Genomic DNA, 17087 nt, shown 5'->3' with positions numbered 1-17087 from the left:
CCCACAAAAAGAGATCTGCCGAGCACTATCTGAAACATACCACCACAAACATTTAATGACACACAGAATCCCATTTATAAATCTCCATCTGCCCTATTTGGTAAATGCGAGAGCGCGTTCTCACGAGATAACCGCTAGGAAGCTCCACAGGAAGTACTAACTAGTACAATCTCAATCCAAGTAGATTGAATCTATGTAAATATAATTTAAAACTGGTTTTATTATTTTATTATGTAAACACAGCCTTGAAACCTCGATATCATCCTTTACGAAATTAGGTTTGACGAATTACAATGTTACGGCTTGAAGTTCTCATTTGGTGAACTTCAATGACACAAGATTTAAAAATAATAATAATAATCAACTGGCGCTACAACCCTATATGGGTCATGGCCTCAGAATCCATACGTTTCTTTGATCATTTTTATTTCATAGACAAGTAGGTGATCAGCCTTCTGCCTGACACATGATGATTTTTTTCTCACGTTGCTTTCACCGTACGAGCGACTGGTAAATGCGCACATAGACAGAAAAAACATTGGTGCACGGCCGGGGTCGAACCTCGGCGATGAGAGTTGCACGCTGAAGACTTTAGCTATCACTGCTTTTTTGTAACAATGGCTTTGAATGTACATTCTACTTGCTTAAAGTGGTTAGTAAAAAACGCAAAGATGTAATATTACATAATACATTTTCAAAGTGTTTTCATAGCAATATACATGAAACATTGCACTTAGTCACGCGAACCAATTTCGCAGTTAAAGTAAGTAGCTGATACGTAATTAGCATCATTATACAACGTTTAAAATACTATAAATTTATCCTCCTCTGTGACTCGTTGGTCAAGTGGTTTATAAGGAATCCTGTAATATGAAGGGACGTGTGTATATCGTCAATTGAGTAGGGGTCACCGAAATCGTTATATCAGTAATGCCTGATGACAGGACCTTTGGATCGTAGTAGTAGGTAGTCTATTAGTGTGTTATTTTGATTTTTCGTTAATTGTAATGACGTCTTCATTAATTTTCGTGTATGTGTATTTTATAAGCAGAGCCGTGTTGGCCGAGTGGTTTCAACGTGCGACTCTCATACCGTCGTAGCTTCGATATCCGGCTATCCACCTATGTACTTACTGTCTATGTGCGCATTTAACAGTCGCTCATACGATGAAAGAAAACATCGCGAGGAAACCGGTGTGCCTTAGACTCAAAGAATCCACAGTGTGTGTCAGGCACTACTTGTTTATTAGAAATTACTGAACAAATACAGAAATCTGAGGCCCAGACAGTATATAAAAGTATTTTATAATTATAATGTTTTGAGTATGTCTTGCCTATTATAATAACCCCATGGTGAGCCAAAATTGCCAAAAAGCCAAAAAATATTAAAACGACTCGGTTTTTATTATAGATACTAGACGGTAATGAAAATATCATTGTATGTTAGTATGAAAATTAAACGTAAGTGCGATAAGGAATGATTTAAGCAGGGAAATGTATGTTTCCGCGTCATTACGATAACTATTGCAATTCGCTATCGGTAAAGGAATGTGTGTTCATAGTAAAGGACTGTAACAATTCAACTGGACTTGCTGCTTTGACTCGAGTGCGAAATTTTAAAATATTTTGGAAATAAATATGGTCTACTAATTGATTAAATTTAATTCCAGTAATGAATTTAAAAATTGGTCTTATAGCTTCTTTAGGTCATTCGTTGAATACGTACAAAATACAAATCTTTCCTTTCACAAGTATTAAATGATAAATCTCTAACGTAATAGTCTGAGCTCACTACTTTTTTGCTTAGGCAAAAAGTAGTGAGCTAGCTAGAGTTAGTGTTAGCACTATGCATAATAACGTAATCTGTTTTGTTACAATCTAATATTACAAGTGTATTGCTGTTCGTTTGTCTCGCTAAAACTCGAGAATGGCTGGACCGATTTGGCTAATGATCTTGAAATATTTGTATTCTTGAAAGGTCAGGGAAAGTTTAAATGGTGGGAAACATAGCTAATAAGTAAATTTTCTTTACTAAAAACGTTTACTGAATTTTCCAATAAAAGCTGTTTCCTAGCTGGAAAATATTTGATATCTTTTAGGAAATAAAATTGTTACTTGATTGTTTTGTATTTATGCCATAAAGAATTGAAGATGTCTTCAGAGATTCATACCTCTTTTTGGTCTGTTTAAATTTTTTTTATTAAGTTTTGACAAGGTTATACGATTGTCTTTTGTTAACATAGCTTTTACACATTAAGAAACACTTTTTAAACCGATTGAAGCTATGTTATGAATTATTATAAACTTAAAATTATGTAAATAATTATTTATGCCATGAAGAATTGCAGAATTGAACTTAAAATTATGTAAATAATTATTTTAATAGTTATACGATATTCACCGGGTCTTCTAGTGTTGCATAAAAGTATGCGTCTCCTTTTGTCAAATTTTGCAGAATAATTTGTGTCTATGAATATTAAAGTATCAATTTATTTAGTCATTGTCCACTCTCCGTGTGCAACAAGCAGCAAAGCAACCACACTCTTATATTGTCCGTTTAAACTTAAAATAAGTAAACTACAGTATTACTTTTACCTTTATATACCAGTTTAAACCACGGTCAATTATATTTTTCACGCTGCATTTTAAGTAGGCGCTCAACGTAATGATACATCGTTAAATATCATTTATGTGTCTTTTATTACGTCGTCTATATTCTACTATCTTTATAAAGTTAATCATTAAATAGTATTAAAGTGTCGATCTGTAATTAGAGATGTCAGATGGGCTATAATCACAGATAATAAAAAATTAAATATGATTACAAGAACTGGTTACTATACATTATATGTTATATTACTGTATATGGTTTGGTTTATGTAAATGCTAACAAAAAATAATACTTAAGCGCCTTTAAAAAAAAAATCGGTATGGGTCTAGTACGTTGTTGTTTAAATACACGTAGTCACAACACGCTATATACAGAGCAATATACACGCTATATATATTGGCTTGCGCAGATCTCGATGTCATATTTAATATTTTTTGATAACTTGTTGTATTACATATCAGATAAATATATATGAAGATATCATAAATTAGGGAGGGAACGAGCCTTACCGCTAACAAGTTATCTCTTCCAGGCAAACCTAGTATGGAAACAGAGAATATGAAATACTAAGTTCTTTGCACAACACTGCATAACTATATTTAAAAAATATAACTACAAATGTAGGCTTATAAAATTACAAAACCAAAATAAAAACTGAAAGCTAAAAAGAAATGTAATGTTAAGAGTCTTTAATCACGATTCAAATTATAATTCACGAAGTTTTAAAATACATAAAAATATGCCCATTATATTTAAATCCAAAGCATTGTCAAACGTTTCTGTACACATTTTCTTCAGCCGCACTCTTCATTTCTAAGTCGTGTTAGTGGCGCTGCACAACTTCCCCCACTCTCCCCTGTCTTCGGCAAGACTCTGCGCCTGGGTGATGTTAAGACCTGTAAGGGCCTTTACTTGATCAGTCTAGCGAGTAGGGGATCGTCTACAAGGTCTGGTGCCTGAAACTATAACTAAACTAATGTATATAAATTTTTTACAACTATAAATTAAAAGTTGTGTCGATTTATGTTCGAAAATGAATGAAATTCGAAAATTTCGCAATTTTGAATTACGGACGAGAATTAAAACGTAATAAAATTTTCGTACATGCTAATACCATCAATTATCTTACAATAATGACTCGTTCCTCAATTCTTAATAGTGTATGAACTTGTCGTGACAGTTTTCAAGCATTTCATAGTCACGTTAGATTAATTGAAATTCCGACATTTCTAGTGTTGCCAACATCTACATGTGCGGTGATCACGTACAGTACGTTAATTCGTGGATTTTTGCACGACATTTCATTTGTGGCGTACGTTTTTTATTACAACACTTGAAAACGTTTTGCGTCGCGGCGGTATAAAAGTTAACTTATAATCAAATTAGAATATATAAACGATTTTTTTTAATTAATCATCTTGATGAGGATGTACCTACTGATTATATGCAGGGCACCAACATTCAATACAAGAAATGCTGTTAGCCTTCACCGTCATAGGAAATATTACAAACAATGCAGTTTTACATTTCAGTTTATGATTTATAGATTACTTTAAATTTAAATGCAAGTTAATGTTGGTTAACGCGAGTACACTACATTTAATTCAAATTCCTAACCTAACAACGATAACTAAATATCACTCGAAACTGTATGATGTATATGTTTTAAATTAGCGTTTATAATTATTAAATAAGTACATATATAAATGTTTTATGATACAAAATCAAAATGCGGCTTACAAAGGTAACAGCAACCTTCCATTATAACAGTTTTGTTCTAGGAACTACAATTTGCTTATAGATGTGAAAAGCTCAGCTTTCAAACGGCTCTTGACTTATTTGGAAGCTGACGGCTCAGGAAGCGTTGAAGAGCCACTAGTTTTTGCGTGCCCATACCGAGCACAGCTCCATAACACGCGAGAAATTCCCTGTGAATCGGGAATCGCTTTTTGTTCTGTGGTCATTGCCAGTTACTTTATAGTGTTATTCTCTTCCTTATCTATTAGATTTACAAAAGACGGCTTTAACTTTATAAATGATACCGTTAAACAAAGGATGTTTAACTGATTCCCTTAACTGGCACTCACTGTTGTATCTAATATTTGTTATAAGAGGAATAGGAAAAAAAAATGAAAATTTGGAGGCAATTATTTATCTATTTTTTGTCACTATAGGTGTCGTAATTTATTATATACGTACGTTTATGATTTAAGTTAAACAATTAAAACATTTACATAAATAAATTTTAAAATTTATGCAAAATGTGACCACAAATATAGAATTTCAAGCGACAGAAATAATTGTTCTCAACGAATATAGTATTCTTTTTTCTAGGTTTTAAAAAAAATTAAAGTCGATCAAAAAGTTAAAGTAATTTTAATAGTAAACATAAAGTTCCAACTTAAACGATACGGGCCACAAGATTAAGACATAAAATGTAAAATGAGCAGTAATAAGAGATATATTTACCACACACTTACAAAATCTTTGTGGTTTTGTGCCTTACAGTGGATAAATTACTTTTATTTAGAACAGTACTGAATAAATTCCCAAGAATTGTTTTAATTGGAAAGCGAATGAAAGATATAGTCGATCCTAAAACTTTAAATCTCTGATTTCACGATCCTGCAATTGGCATATCCTTGCTACAGGAAAATTGATTCGTGAGAAGAGGCACGAGCTCGTGACGCGGGTTCGATTCCCGAACAAATTGCATACACGTTTTCCGTGTTCTTGACTATTAACAATCTTCTAATACGACTTCATGATATATGTGGGAAAATTTATATTATAGTGATAATGGGTGGTCAGTCTTATAATTTATTTTTAACAAAATATAAGTAGTATAATAGATATTTGACCCGTGTATGTTACTTATCAAGATTGCGTGGTGATTTGCGTGGGGGCGTAGAATATGGCGCATGATTGTTTAGTACGAAGAAATAAAAACAATTTTCTCGCATCAATTCATACGCAAATCATCATTCTTACGACCCGACGCTACTTTCTTTCTACCAAGTATGAGTGAAATATTCTTTTTTCTACTAATAAAAAGTCATTGAAATTTTAAGTAATATTTTACACTTTATATGCAATATTGCACTTTGTTTAAAAATAGAAAGGTATTCCACAAAAACAATGATATAATAAATGGTACAAAATTATGGTCTCGGGTCAAAAGCGTCACGTTTCTAGTACCAAATTGCCGTACATGCTGTTATGTAAACTTGTTTGTCTATGTTGTCTTACGTACGTGAGTAGTACTTTCCATTTGTCATGTTAAACGTCAAGCTCGAGCTTTGACAATTACCTCAGAGCTGTCAAATTTTCTTTTTAGTATCTACGCAATTAAAATTAGTTTAGTTCCGGGCAAGTAAGCTAAAGTTTAGACGAGCAAACATTTTATATTTATTATTATACAAGGAATTTTATTTTATTATTTTTCATAGTCGCCTAGGTCTTATTTCCCACTTATCACATATTATATGACTGTTGATAACTTATGTTAATATAAATGTATCTTTCACAGATGAATAAAGTATTCCAAAAATTAATTCCTAATAACTCTTCTAAACGATTTCCTGAAATCAGAAAGACATTTGTAAAATCATAGATTATATCATCACAAACGTTCGTAAAATTATGCCAAACATGTATCATCAAATCATAATTCGTGAAGACGAGAGTGAAAACAAACCATACTTTCCCCGTAACACTTTTGGACATTTAAATAGAAAGCACTCCTAAATTAACGTAGTATGTATACATATGTCCAGTCAAACCGGCACTATTATATAAGGGACCGTGACTTTACATTGAACTTTATTTATTGTTCTAACCAGTTAGAACAAGATAGTGACAACTGCTAGCTTTGATATAATACTTCTCGATCTGCCTCCGAATTCAGAAAATGCTAATTTTTGCGTTAATTTGCGAACTCACTTCATCTTACGCGATTAGTATATTACATGCCTTTGGCACATTACTTAATTAAATAATAAATTACTGTCTCTATCACGTATAGAGAAGAACGCAATCGCATCAAATCAACATTAAGTCGGGATGATTAAAAGCACGAGTATGCAGTAATATATATTTATCTTTTACAGGAAAAGAAATTACATGTGTATAAAAGTCTTAATACTTTATTGCTTTCTTTAATATAGCATAAGAATAATGTAATGCGAAATTTAGTACGTTGTAAATTATATTATACTCACACAAACAAAAATCCAAATTAATGGAGATTATAAGAATTTCAAAATCAAAGATTCACGCAACAAACAAAAATCAATGTTTTGTATGAATTATGAGGTCGCGCAAACGTTTAAGGGTTTGGTTCTTTCATAAACTAATATTTTGGTTAAATTTTTTCAGGGCTGGAAGGAGACGGCGTAACCATCTCGCCTTATATACAGATGATGATGCACACGACCTCAGTGACCTTGGAATCGGAACCTCCAGCACCAAAAGCAGCCTTAGTGAAGACTGTGACTCGCAGAGCTTGGCTGTAAGTAGTCATTTTGGAATAAGACATCATAAAAGTTTTTTAAATATATTTTGGCTAATTCGTTACCCTCCAATAATGTATATTAAAATATATTATATACATAAATGTTTTTCTTATGTAGTCTAAGTAAATAAATAAAAAAATAATCGCTTAAATAATATAGTAAACTATTCTAAGTATTAAATAAAAAAATGAAAACATTGATTATATTTGTTTTCAGAGCGATGGCATGGATTTGGATAAAAACCACTTAGATATGGACAATATGTCTAATTATGAGGGTAACCGAAAAGTAGGATCCAGTGCCAATGAATACGACACTAGTACGACTACGACTATAAGCTCCCCTGAGCCAGAAGAATATACGTACGAAGGTGCGATAGAAGGATATAAGTCCAGAATCATCTCGACTACAAACAGCAACATTGTCAAAACTGTCGTCAATAATAACAGCAAGGACAAGTCTCCGGAAAAATCGAATGGTGACATACATAAAATAAGAACATCTGTAAGTAATAAAATTGAAGAAAAACTTTTCTCATTCCAACAAGAGAGATCTACCGACTTAAGGAACAATAATCCAAAGAAAGATTTACCTAAAGTCGACATACATAAACGTAGAGAACAGTTTGAAAGGGAAAACTCGCAGGAATCCCAAGTTAACAAATTTAAATTGCCTGATATTGCGAATAAAAAATCAATCAAAGAAAGACTGTCTAGTTTAGAAAAATTCACAGAAGAAAACCAAGTGCAAAAATCTACAAGTGATCTGACAAAGTTACCAACGGAAGTAAAATCCTTAAAAGACCGTTTATCTTCTTTAGAAAAAGTTAAAACCACCGAGCCTGAAAAAATTAAGCGACTCTCTAATGGAGATTTAAGTAACACAAAATCACTAAGAGAGCGATTGTCAAGTCTCAAATCACAAACATCAGAAGAAGAAGTAAAAGTAATGAAAACTGAGGTAAAAGAGGTTTCAATGAGTCTTAAAGAAAGATTATCATGTCTCGATGCTGCAAAAAATAAGGACATACCGAGGATATCTGTGGAAGAACAAATAAACAATATGATAAATGCTGCCGAGGCTACATCAAACACTTTAAAAAATGAAGCTCCCGACGACAAGGTGTTGAACCTGAACTCAAACCTCACAGCAATAGAGAGTCAAATGCAGAGCTTCTGTCGCTCTTTAGACAGCTTAGATATAAACGATCAAACATCTTCTAACTCGTTCGAAAGAGTTCAAAGTCTAGAAGATTTATGCGCGGACATGCAAAACAATACAATCCCAAGTGATATAGAAACAGAAGATAGTGGAATACATACCGCTAGAGATTCTTATGCACCTGCAGATGATATCGCTGATCTCACCCAAGTGGCTTCTCCCATCGGAGAACCCATGGTTGAGGTTTCCGAATACGAATCATCGAATGAGGATTGTTTAACATTTGAAAGTAAAATGGAAAAGTCTACAGAACAGCTTACAGAAATTCCCGGGAGTGAAAACAAAGATCTCTTCATAGAGGAGTTTTGTGATGACAGCAAGACTGAAGATACCGACAGTGCAAGTAATTATACACAAGCTTTGTCACACCCTGATGAGCTGAGTGTCACAGAAGACGTAACAGAAATTCAAGTCGATAAAGACGATGAAGACACCTTAAAAAGTTTGGAAAATCAAGATTCCAGTGTAAGTTTAAATGAGCCGGTATCGGTGGGGTCGGACGGCGATGCCGTGGTGTTTGAGGGAAAAATGACCATACATCTGAACTTGAATGAGATATGTAACAACTCTGGTGCTGGGACCGCTGCTAGCGAGACTAGTGCAAGCAACACTAACAGCAACAACTCTACTAACAAAAGCATGCCTATGGTAACTGTCTCTGATATTACCACCACAACTAACAATTCGCCAAAAAATTCCATTAAAACATTTAGACAACTTGAACAAAACGCGCATATTAACAAAACCATTAACGTAGTATCATTTCAGTCGCAGAGTTGTAGAGTAGGTCACGAAGTAGCTCAATTTAGCCATATCCCATCTAATAATGTATGTATGTCTAATGATACTCGTAATATTCCCAGTAATGCAGCTAGTGATGGTGACGCGGTAAGTACCTCACAAGATTCTAATCCATTCTGGCAGAAAAGAACTAAGCGATGCGTCGAGCCTAATAGAAGAAAAACTATTTTACTAATAAATAATAAAGTTATACCTGTCAAATCTGTAGCTAATTTAAATAGCAAATAATTCAAGTGATTCTATAATAACTGGTATTACACATTCTCATGTATTGCGATAGCAAGATGGATGAGAGTTCTGTATGTCAGTACTAGATCTAAATAACTATTCCAACGAAATTCCGTGTTCCAAATCCTTTATCGATTTTGATACCACTGCTCGTAATCAAAAGTAAAGTAACATTCATATTATCTATCAATACTAAATCATCACGTGCTAAACAAATAACATAATCCTAGCACTTAACAAACATATTCAAATCATATTTCATTAGGCTAGTGATAATTCAGGGTAACATAGTGCCCAGTAATACGTCAATTGTATGAATATTTATTTTTTCATGTAGATCCTTTAAATTAGCATCTTAGATATCTTTGTTTATCGTGATATCTGTAAATTCATTATCGAAAATATATGTTACATGTTATATATGAGTTTTATTTATGTAATCTTTTATAATCCTCATAATGTCATTTCTCGAAACGCCAATTATAATTACTTTGCCAATAGCTTCAAATACGTTCATACAAAGGTAGGAAAATAAGAGCGACAAGAATGTTATCTTTATGAATGATATCATATGTAAACAGGCCCACTGATTAGGTGTTAGTCTAATGATATGGTTCGGCGAATAGGCTCGTTGCTCAATTATCTTAGATTTTCTCGTTACGTTTATTCCTCAGCTTGTGGTGATGGGCTAATGTAAGGTAAGAAATATATAGTACGCTTCATACTAACACGCATCTTCGCCGCATTTAGTGCTACATTTTCATTTGGTTACATTCGCATGTATTTTAATTTATTGTATCTTTTTAATTTTTGCTGAGTTATTTCTATACAATTTGTGGTGTTTTTAAGGTTCCTTATCTTTTTATCCTATTAATAATATTATAATATCTACAGGTCATAGACGCTTTAGAACTAGCGTTCAAAGAGCTCGATTCGGAAGAAAGTGCAAACATTACGATGGGTGACACTGATAATTTGGATGAATCTAACGTAGAAATAAACAAAAACAAAGTGTCCGAATTAGATTTTGGTAACAAACGGGTGCCAGTGACGCCATTGTACGAAAACATAGATATATTTGGGCAAAGCAATGTCGTAGACGCAGGCACATTTCCGCTGGATTTACCAGCAAATATATTAGAGCCACCCAAGGAAAAACCGCCTCCACCACCAGCCGAAGAAAGTCCCGATGACGAACTACTTGGAAATGTATGTACAAAACAATTTGATCATTATAGTTAGGTAGTATATGTAATAGTTTAAAATTGAATGTATCCAAACTTTATTGAGTAAAACTATAAATCATTTTCTAATGATGTCATCAATTTTCAGGGAAATTTCAAACACACGAACTCCGCGCGTCGTATCAAAAAGGAGATTCGTAACAAACGTACCAGTTTTCTTGGTATCGAGGGCCAGGATGACAGCTATCTCGACGTGGACCTAACCCTGGCTCCAAGACCAGACATCACCTCTTTCCTGCAAGAGGAGACGAAAATAGAGAAGCTCCTATATAAGAAAACCCTGTCCCATGATATGGACGCAAAGTTGAGGGATAGTAGAGATTCAGGAGTCGATATTGATAGAGGACCCTCGGCTGAGGCATGGTATAAGGGATCATCGCCCGAGACATCTACACCGCATAGCAGACAAAATAGTGAGGTACACGCTTTAAATTATTATATTCTTACATAAAAAATTATCATTATTGTTTGAAGTAAATAATAATTATATTTCAACTGACTTGCATAGTTTGTAAAAAAAAAGAGATATAGTGTATTAAAGCTAATCAAATTGAATTTTAAAAGAAAAAAAATATATTACTGAAAATCGGCCATGACTAAGTTTGAGCGTGACAAAAACGACTAGATCGTTAACAAACTATGATTCCGTTTCTAATCTAGCATATACTACTTAAACTGATTTACAAATGGCGAAACGAATATATCATCGTTGTTTTAGCCTTCATGTTGAGTATGAAAATATAAAAATGTCATATACTACATCATTAATACAGTCAAGAGTTGATGACCCTTTGATTTACATTCTAAGTTCTTTTGCAAAAGAACAAACGATAACTTTATTTAAACTTAAAGCTTCGATCCATAGAGTAGCTTGCAGATAGTTAAACGATAATTCTACGTCAATTTACAGCCATATTCCCAAATGACAGTGACGTCAGACGAAGAAGAATCTGCGAAAAAGAAAGATGAAACATTTGCTAAAGATCTTACTGATAAATTGAGCGACTTACCGAATGAATCGCATGATAAAATCGATCACTTAGACAAGAAACTACAACAACAACAGGTAAGAGACGAATGAGGATACCCTGATTTGTTTACTGAAAACATAATTTAATTACTATGCCTTAAATATATAAGTAGCGGTAGAACCCATAACTGGGTACAATCAACTGCGGCAGAATAACTTTGAGAATATTTATATGGGATAATGTCATCTTACATTAAGTTCAATTTGTATAAGAAGGCTTTGGCAGACTTTTGATTAGTACGAGCTGCTTAAAATCTTTCCCGTCTCATTATAATGAAACGATTTGAAGATTTTATAAATAATTTTGCATTTTTGTTGGAATGTTAAACTTTATAATCCGAAGTTATATCTTTAATGTATAGTTAAGTTAACTGTTAGAACTTTATAAAAAGCGTAGCGTAGATAAGTAAGTAACGGTTAAGTCAGGTTAAAAGTGATTACCAAATTGTCGGTTACGGGATTATCGCTTTTTTGCAAATTTCGTAGCTTCGTAAGACTGGCCGATTAGCAACAGACAATTAGTTAAATAATTTTAATTTATAACAATAAAAAAAATAGTTTAGTTCACATATATGCAAGAATGCATATGCATATGGCATATCTTCATAATTAAAAATTCGATTAATGTTTTTGAAACACCGACCTCTCATAGATCTCATATTATTGTCTTGAGTCACGTCTTACGATCCACGAGTTTGGTGATGGTATATTAAGCATAAAGTAATATTACTGTAATGCTGCTCTAACATCAGCACTGCTTGTTAATGCTTGTATTAATAAGGTATTATCCTAAGCTGTTCTGTATATTCAACGGAGCCTAGTTCTGTTTAGAAATTACCTATTTGTAAGAGCACGATATTGGCTGTAATAAATATTTATGTAACGTTTATATTGCCTTTTATTTGCACTTATTTTGCACCCTATCTCTTCAATTGCACTTTGCACGATATATTTCAATATTTATTCTTAACTATTAATTAATCCCCAAAGATCAAATAATGTATCTGAAAAGTCCTATCTTTTCCACGCTTTTCTTCTATTTATAAAGGAAACCCTTTATTTTTTTAGATAGTATTTCTGTATATATGTAGTTGGAAAATGCGTTTTAACCGTTCGCAATTCATGCTACCACATTAATATCTAAACATTCATTTAACTTTTTGAACAGCGTGAAAGTTTAACTCATCCGCCATTTTATGTGTGTGTAAATAACAAGATGGTCGACATAGTACATTCAAAGGCTCGCGTTAACGAAGATTGGCACGAGCGCCATTTTGACGATGCCCACACAAAGGTGATTAACTTTTTTCACTAAAATTTTAATTACTGTCTTATTTTGATTTGTGTGTGTCTTATTTGTTAATAGTTCTTAGGTAACGTTAGATTTAGATACATGCAAATCAAATGCGATAATACCTGTTAACTTTATGTAATTAATACACCATGCTAGCTTATTGCACTAATCATTCACTAACCGTATTGTACAAAATTTAACTTACTAAACAAATATTTAATGTAGGAAGTACTGCGATTCGAAAGAGAACTCTTACAACTCGAGCAAGAAGAATTAAGAAGACAAAAGGAAAACCTACTGCGTGATCAACACAGAATCATTCAGAAGTCCATACAAGATATTTCTGTCGCTAGTACTCCAGAGAAGAGAAAAGGCGTTCAGAACTACAGGCACTCAATGCCAAATTTGTTATTGGCTGAACACAGTCCTATTCACAAACCTCCACCGCTACTCGAGAATCCAATTATAGATGAGAGCTTGAAACGTAAGCCGTTCGTCTCAGAAGAACATATCGAGAATCATTTTGGTGTTGAAGAAAGCAGAAAAGTATTGTATGACGACAAACCGAAATATGAAAGAAGAGTACCAATAAGACCAGCCCAACCAGTTCTTCCACCCAAACCAAAAAGCAGAGAATCTATAGAACGGGAGATTACCATGAGGTAATTTGTATTCTGTATCTATTAAACATTACTATTGTCGCACTAGTGTCGCATTGTTAATCGAATGTGAGGCAAACTATTACTTTAATACTTTGTGTTAATAGCCAATATTAATGTTTTCAGGAGTAGTAGAACTCCGTCAGCCGTGGAGTACGCGAATATTGACAGAAACGGTGTCCAGCTCAGACAGAAACCTTTGAATGCCAATGGGCAATATCATCCCATGACCAGACATACACTACAAGTATGTATTAATGTATATACTCGATATTTGCATCATCACAACATGGGGTGACGATATAAAAAATAATCGATCAGTAAATTTAATGGGATTCTTAATTACAATGTCTAACCATTCTCTAAAACTACTTTATTACTGAAAATAACTTATAACATTTAACTAGTATTAAAGAGCTTTGTGTATGTGATAACAAAAAAAAATTTCCAGGCCCTAAGTGCAGCTCCTACCCCAAAATTGATCTCAAATACGGAGTGGATGCAGAACCGCAACTCTCCGCGACAAAAACCTCCTAACTATAACTACAACCAACATTGGCTTGTACAGGTATATTCTTAACTACTATTGTTATCTTACTACTACTGTTAATACAATCATTACTACTAACTGTTTTTGATTTGATTTAACTTTTCACAATTTATAGTTTTTCGGCCGTATATTATATTAATAAAATATTCATTTTAAACGTATTTAGGAGGCGGAACATCGTCGTATAGAGGAGCAACGAAACAAGATGCGAGCGCGTCACTCATACCACGACCTTGCTCCGACTGCTGCGCCACACACGCCCAATCTCTCACCCACCAAAATCGTCCCACATGCGAACAGGTATATTATTAATAACAATGTTGTTAGTTATTCATATAGAGTATATTATAATATTACAATTTGGTAGAAATGCTAACATTTTATATATAACTGTCTATATCTATTGATTTCAGTCAACAAGTTGTACAAGAGCGGCGACCTATCCGACCAGACATTAGCCGTGACCGTCCTGAAGCTAACCGTGATGACAAACTTCTTAGTGTGAGTGGGAAAAGGAAATGCTCGCATTGTGGAGAAGAATTAGGTATGGTTTAAGACGCTTCCGTAAAACGCGAAATTATATCAGTCTGGGGATTGCAAATTTGTCTGCACAGAAATTTTAAAAAATATTATCAAGAATATTTGTGTGTCCATATTTTCAAATGTATGTTTCAAAAATATCTGTTCTTATCAATGGCTGTTCTTTTATCGAAATGTTTCAAATAGTAGCTGTAAAATTACTACAAAAAGTTTATACACATAAAGAAACACTTGCTATTTTTTAATTTGCAGGTCGTGGTGCAGCTATGATAATCGAGTCTTTGTCGCTCTGCTACCACGTGTGGTGTTTCACATGCGCCGTGTGTGGCGGTGCCTTGGGAGACGGCCGAGCTGGGGCTGACGTACGCGTACGACATAACCGCTTGCATTGCCATCATTGCTACTCCACTGACGATGGAGACAAGTACTCCAGGGTCTGATCAAAAATATCTATGTAAAGGAACAAAATTGATTTATTTCAGTTATATTTTTCATGTAGTGTCGTTTGAGATTTGGTGATAGTAAAGAAATCATGTAACATCGCGGAGTTTGAAGAATAAAACTACCATTTATTCTGCTGTTTCTAAGGTTGAACTCATTTTAATTTCATTGGGATTTGTTACAACGGCATCTAGTGTGAATATTACTTACTATTTTCATTAATATTATTAAAACTTTAAATCTAATTTTTGTATGGTAATCAATAATTTCTAAAACTCGAATTACATATGGGGCGAAAACTTGTTGCATTAGTTGAGTCGGCCATTTATACATATGATCAACAATAATGATAGACTTACATGTTTATGCTGGCCATATTACCGCGTTTTGTCATTTGTTTGTAATTACTAACTTAAAAGATCATCTAGATAAAGATACTGTATATAAAAACTCTTTTGAATTTCATAATGCCAAAAACTTTCCCATTCTTTCTATTCTTTTGAACTTTTCTAATAGAAGTTAGTATTTATCCTATAAAAGCGGATCCTTATTCAGCCTTGTCGTGTTATTATATATATTGTATACGGTAATTTTTAATCATCAATACATTAAAATGTGTTTTTGTCTTACTAATACTTCTATACCACAGCTGTTATGTTACGTATATAATCGAGTATATCTTCTGTGGTATTCTTGTGTCTTCGCTGATGGCGTCACGCATCAGTTAGTTCTCTCACAAAACGTCTCTGAACTCAGCCAGTTCTGAGTTCATTATTGCACGCTTTTGTTTTTTTTTACTTTTGTTTAAGCGCCATCTGTTAACTATAGCTCGTTCTATTTTCACAATAGTTTTGTTGATTATAAATCTTGAAAAATTTTACGATACTTCGTCATGTGTTCAATGTAAGTTACATATTTTAAGTTTTCGTATCATTAAACCGATAGCATTGTTATGAAACATTATATATATTTTGTGCCATGCCATAACATGTCTTCACCTAACCTTAAAAGCATATATTTTTTTAATTTGTTTAAGAGTTTTAACTTGGGGGAGTGTTGTATAGTATTGTATATAAACTTATTTATATCAGTGTTAAATTAGCTTTAATAGACTATTTTAGGTTTATATAGAAAACATTTATCCAAAAATGTGTATTGTTTATTTTTCATGTAAAATATTAATGGTAATTTAGTTTATTTTGTATCGCGTCTTTAACATCTTAAAGTTACTTCTAAGAGTTCAGTAAAGAAACTAGTCGTAATCGTTTGACTAACTAACATCATTATCACATTGTTTTGAGTAAGTGTTAACTTTAAATTTGAAAGCAAACATAAGTTTCTTAAATCTTAAAATACGATATGTAAAAAAAATGCGATTAGTTTCTATAATGAAGATATATTTTCTGTGTTATTTTTGCACTAATTGTAATTATGTGTACATTGTCTATGAGCCTAAGACGATCTGTATATCAATAAATGTTTCCAATCTATGTTTATATTTTTTTCGAAAACTTACATTAAACTTTCTACTCTAATGTATTCCTTATACTGCAAGAACGTCTTTACTATTATATTCAATACACCAAAGGTACATGGATGGATGTAAGGATGGGTACAGTTGGAATAAGTTTTAATGAATTACAAAAATACGTGTGTACTTTTGTACACGCGTTAGAAGTTATACTTCTTTGACGTAACAAGATCTTTCCAAAAAATGTATTCTACGTTTGCAGAAAAAACGACATTAACAATAGAACTAAACTGTTGGCTATAGCTAACTTCTGGATGTCGGTATCGGTACGGGCATCGTAAAAATATAGTCATCATTTTTCCCTAACTCGCCAAAAGCAGTATAACTTCAAAAACCGCTACTTCGAGCCTACAAGGAGTAGGTTTCATCTACATAACTTAAAAGTCACATTATGTACGTGTTCTACAATAAAAAAGATCTATTA

At 33.2% G+C, this 17087-nt stretch overlaps 1 protein-coding gene across 6 annotated transcripts in view; it reads left to right on the top strand.

Moving 5' to 3' along the window:
* The window catches only part of LOC123715180 (LIM domain only protein 7), a 68342-nt gene extending 51720 nt beyond the window's left edge, over positions 1 to 16622 (top strand). For 3 of the 6 annotated variants that reach the window (XM_045670090.1, XM_045670100.1, XM_045670081.1), the window contains 12 exons: positions 6988 to 7120; positions 7341 to 8993; positions 10269 to 10583; positions 10707 to 11036; positions 11529 to 11684; positions 12817 to 12942; positions 13168 to 13604; positions 13728 to 13848; positions 14053 to 14169; positions 14318 to 14451; positions 14565 to 14695; positions 14944 to 16622. In XM_045670090.1, the coding sequence (XP_045526046.1) occupies positions 6988 to 7120; positions 7341 to 8993; positions 10269 to 10583; positions 10707 to 11036; positions 11529 to 11684; positions 12817 to 12942; positions 13168 to 13604; positions 13728 to 13848; positions 14053 to 14169; positions 14318 to 14451; positions 14565 to 14695; positions 14944 to 15131 (3841 nt within the window). In that variant the 3' untranslated portion in view covers positions 15132 to 16622. The remainder of the gene's footprint in view (positions 1 to 6987; positions 7121 to 7340; positions 8994 to 10268; positions 10584 to 10706; positions 11037 to 11528; positions 11685 to 12816; positions 12943 to 13167; positions 13605 to 13727; positions 13849 to 14052; positions 14170 to 14317; positions 14452 to 14564; positions 14696 to 14943) is intronic. The other 3 variants (XM_045670124.1, XM_045670116.1, XM_045670108.1) reach the window with 2 other exon arrangements.
* Positions 16623 to 17087: the final 465 nt, after the last annotated feature.

Source organism: Pieris brassicae, chromosome 1 (assembly GCF_905147105.1).
Source record: "Pieris brassicae chromosome 1, ilPieBrab1.1, whole genome shotgun sequence".
In the NCBI taxonomy this organism is placed as follows: domain Eukaryota; kingdom Metazoa; phylum Arthropoda; class Insecta; order Lepidoptera; family Pieridae; genus Pieris; species Pieris brassicae.
Note: the sequence above shows the minus strand (reverse complement) of the source record. Positions and strands in the feature narration are given on the sequence as shown.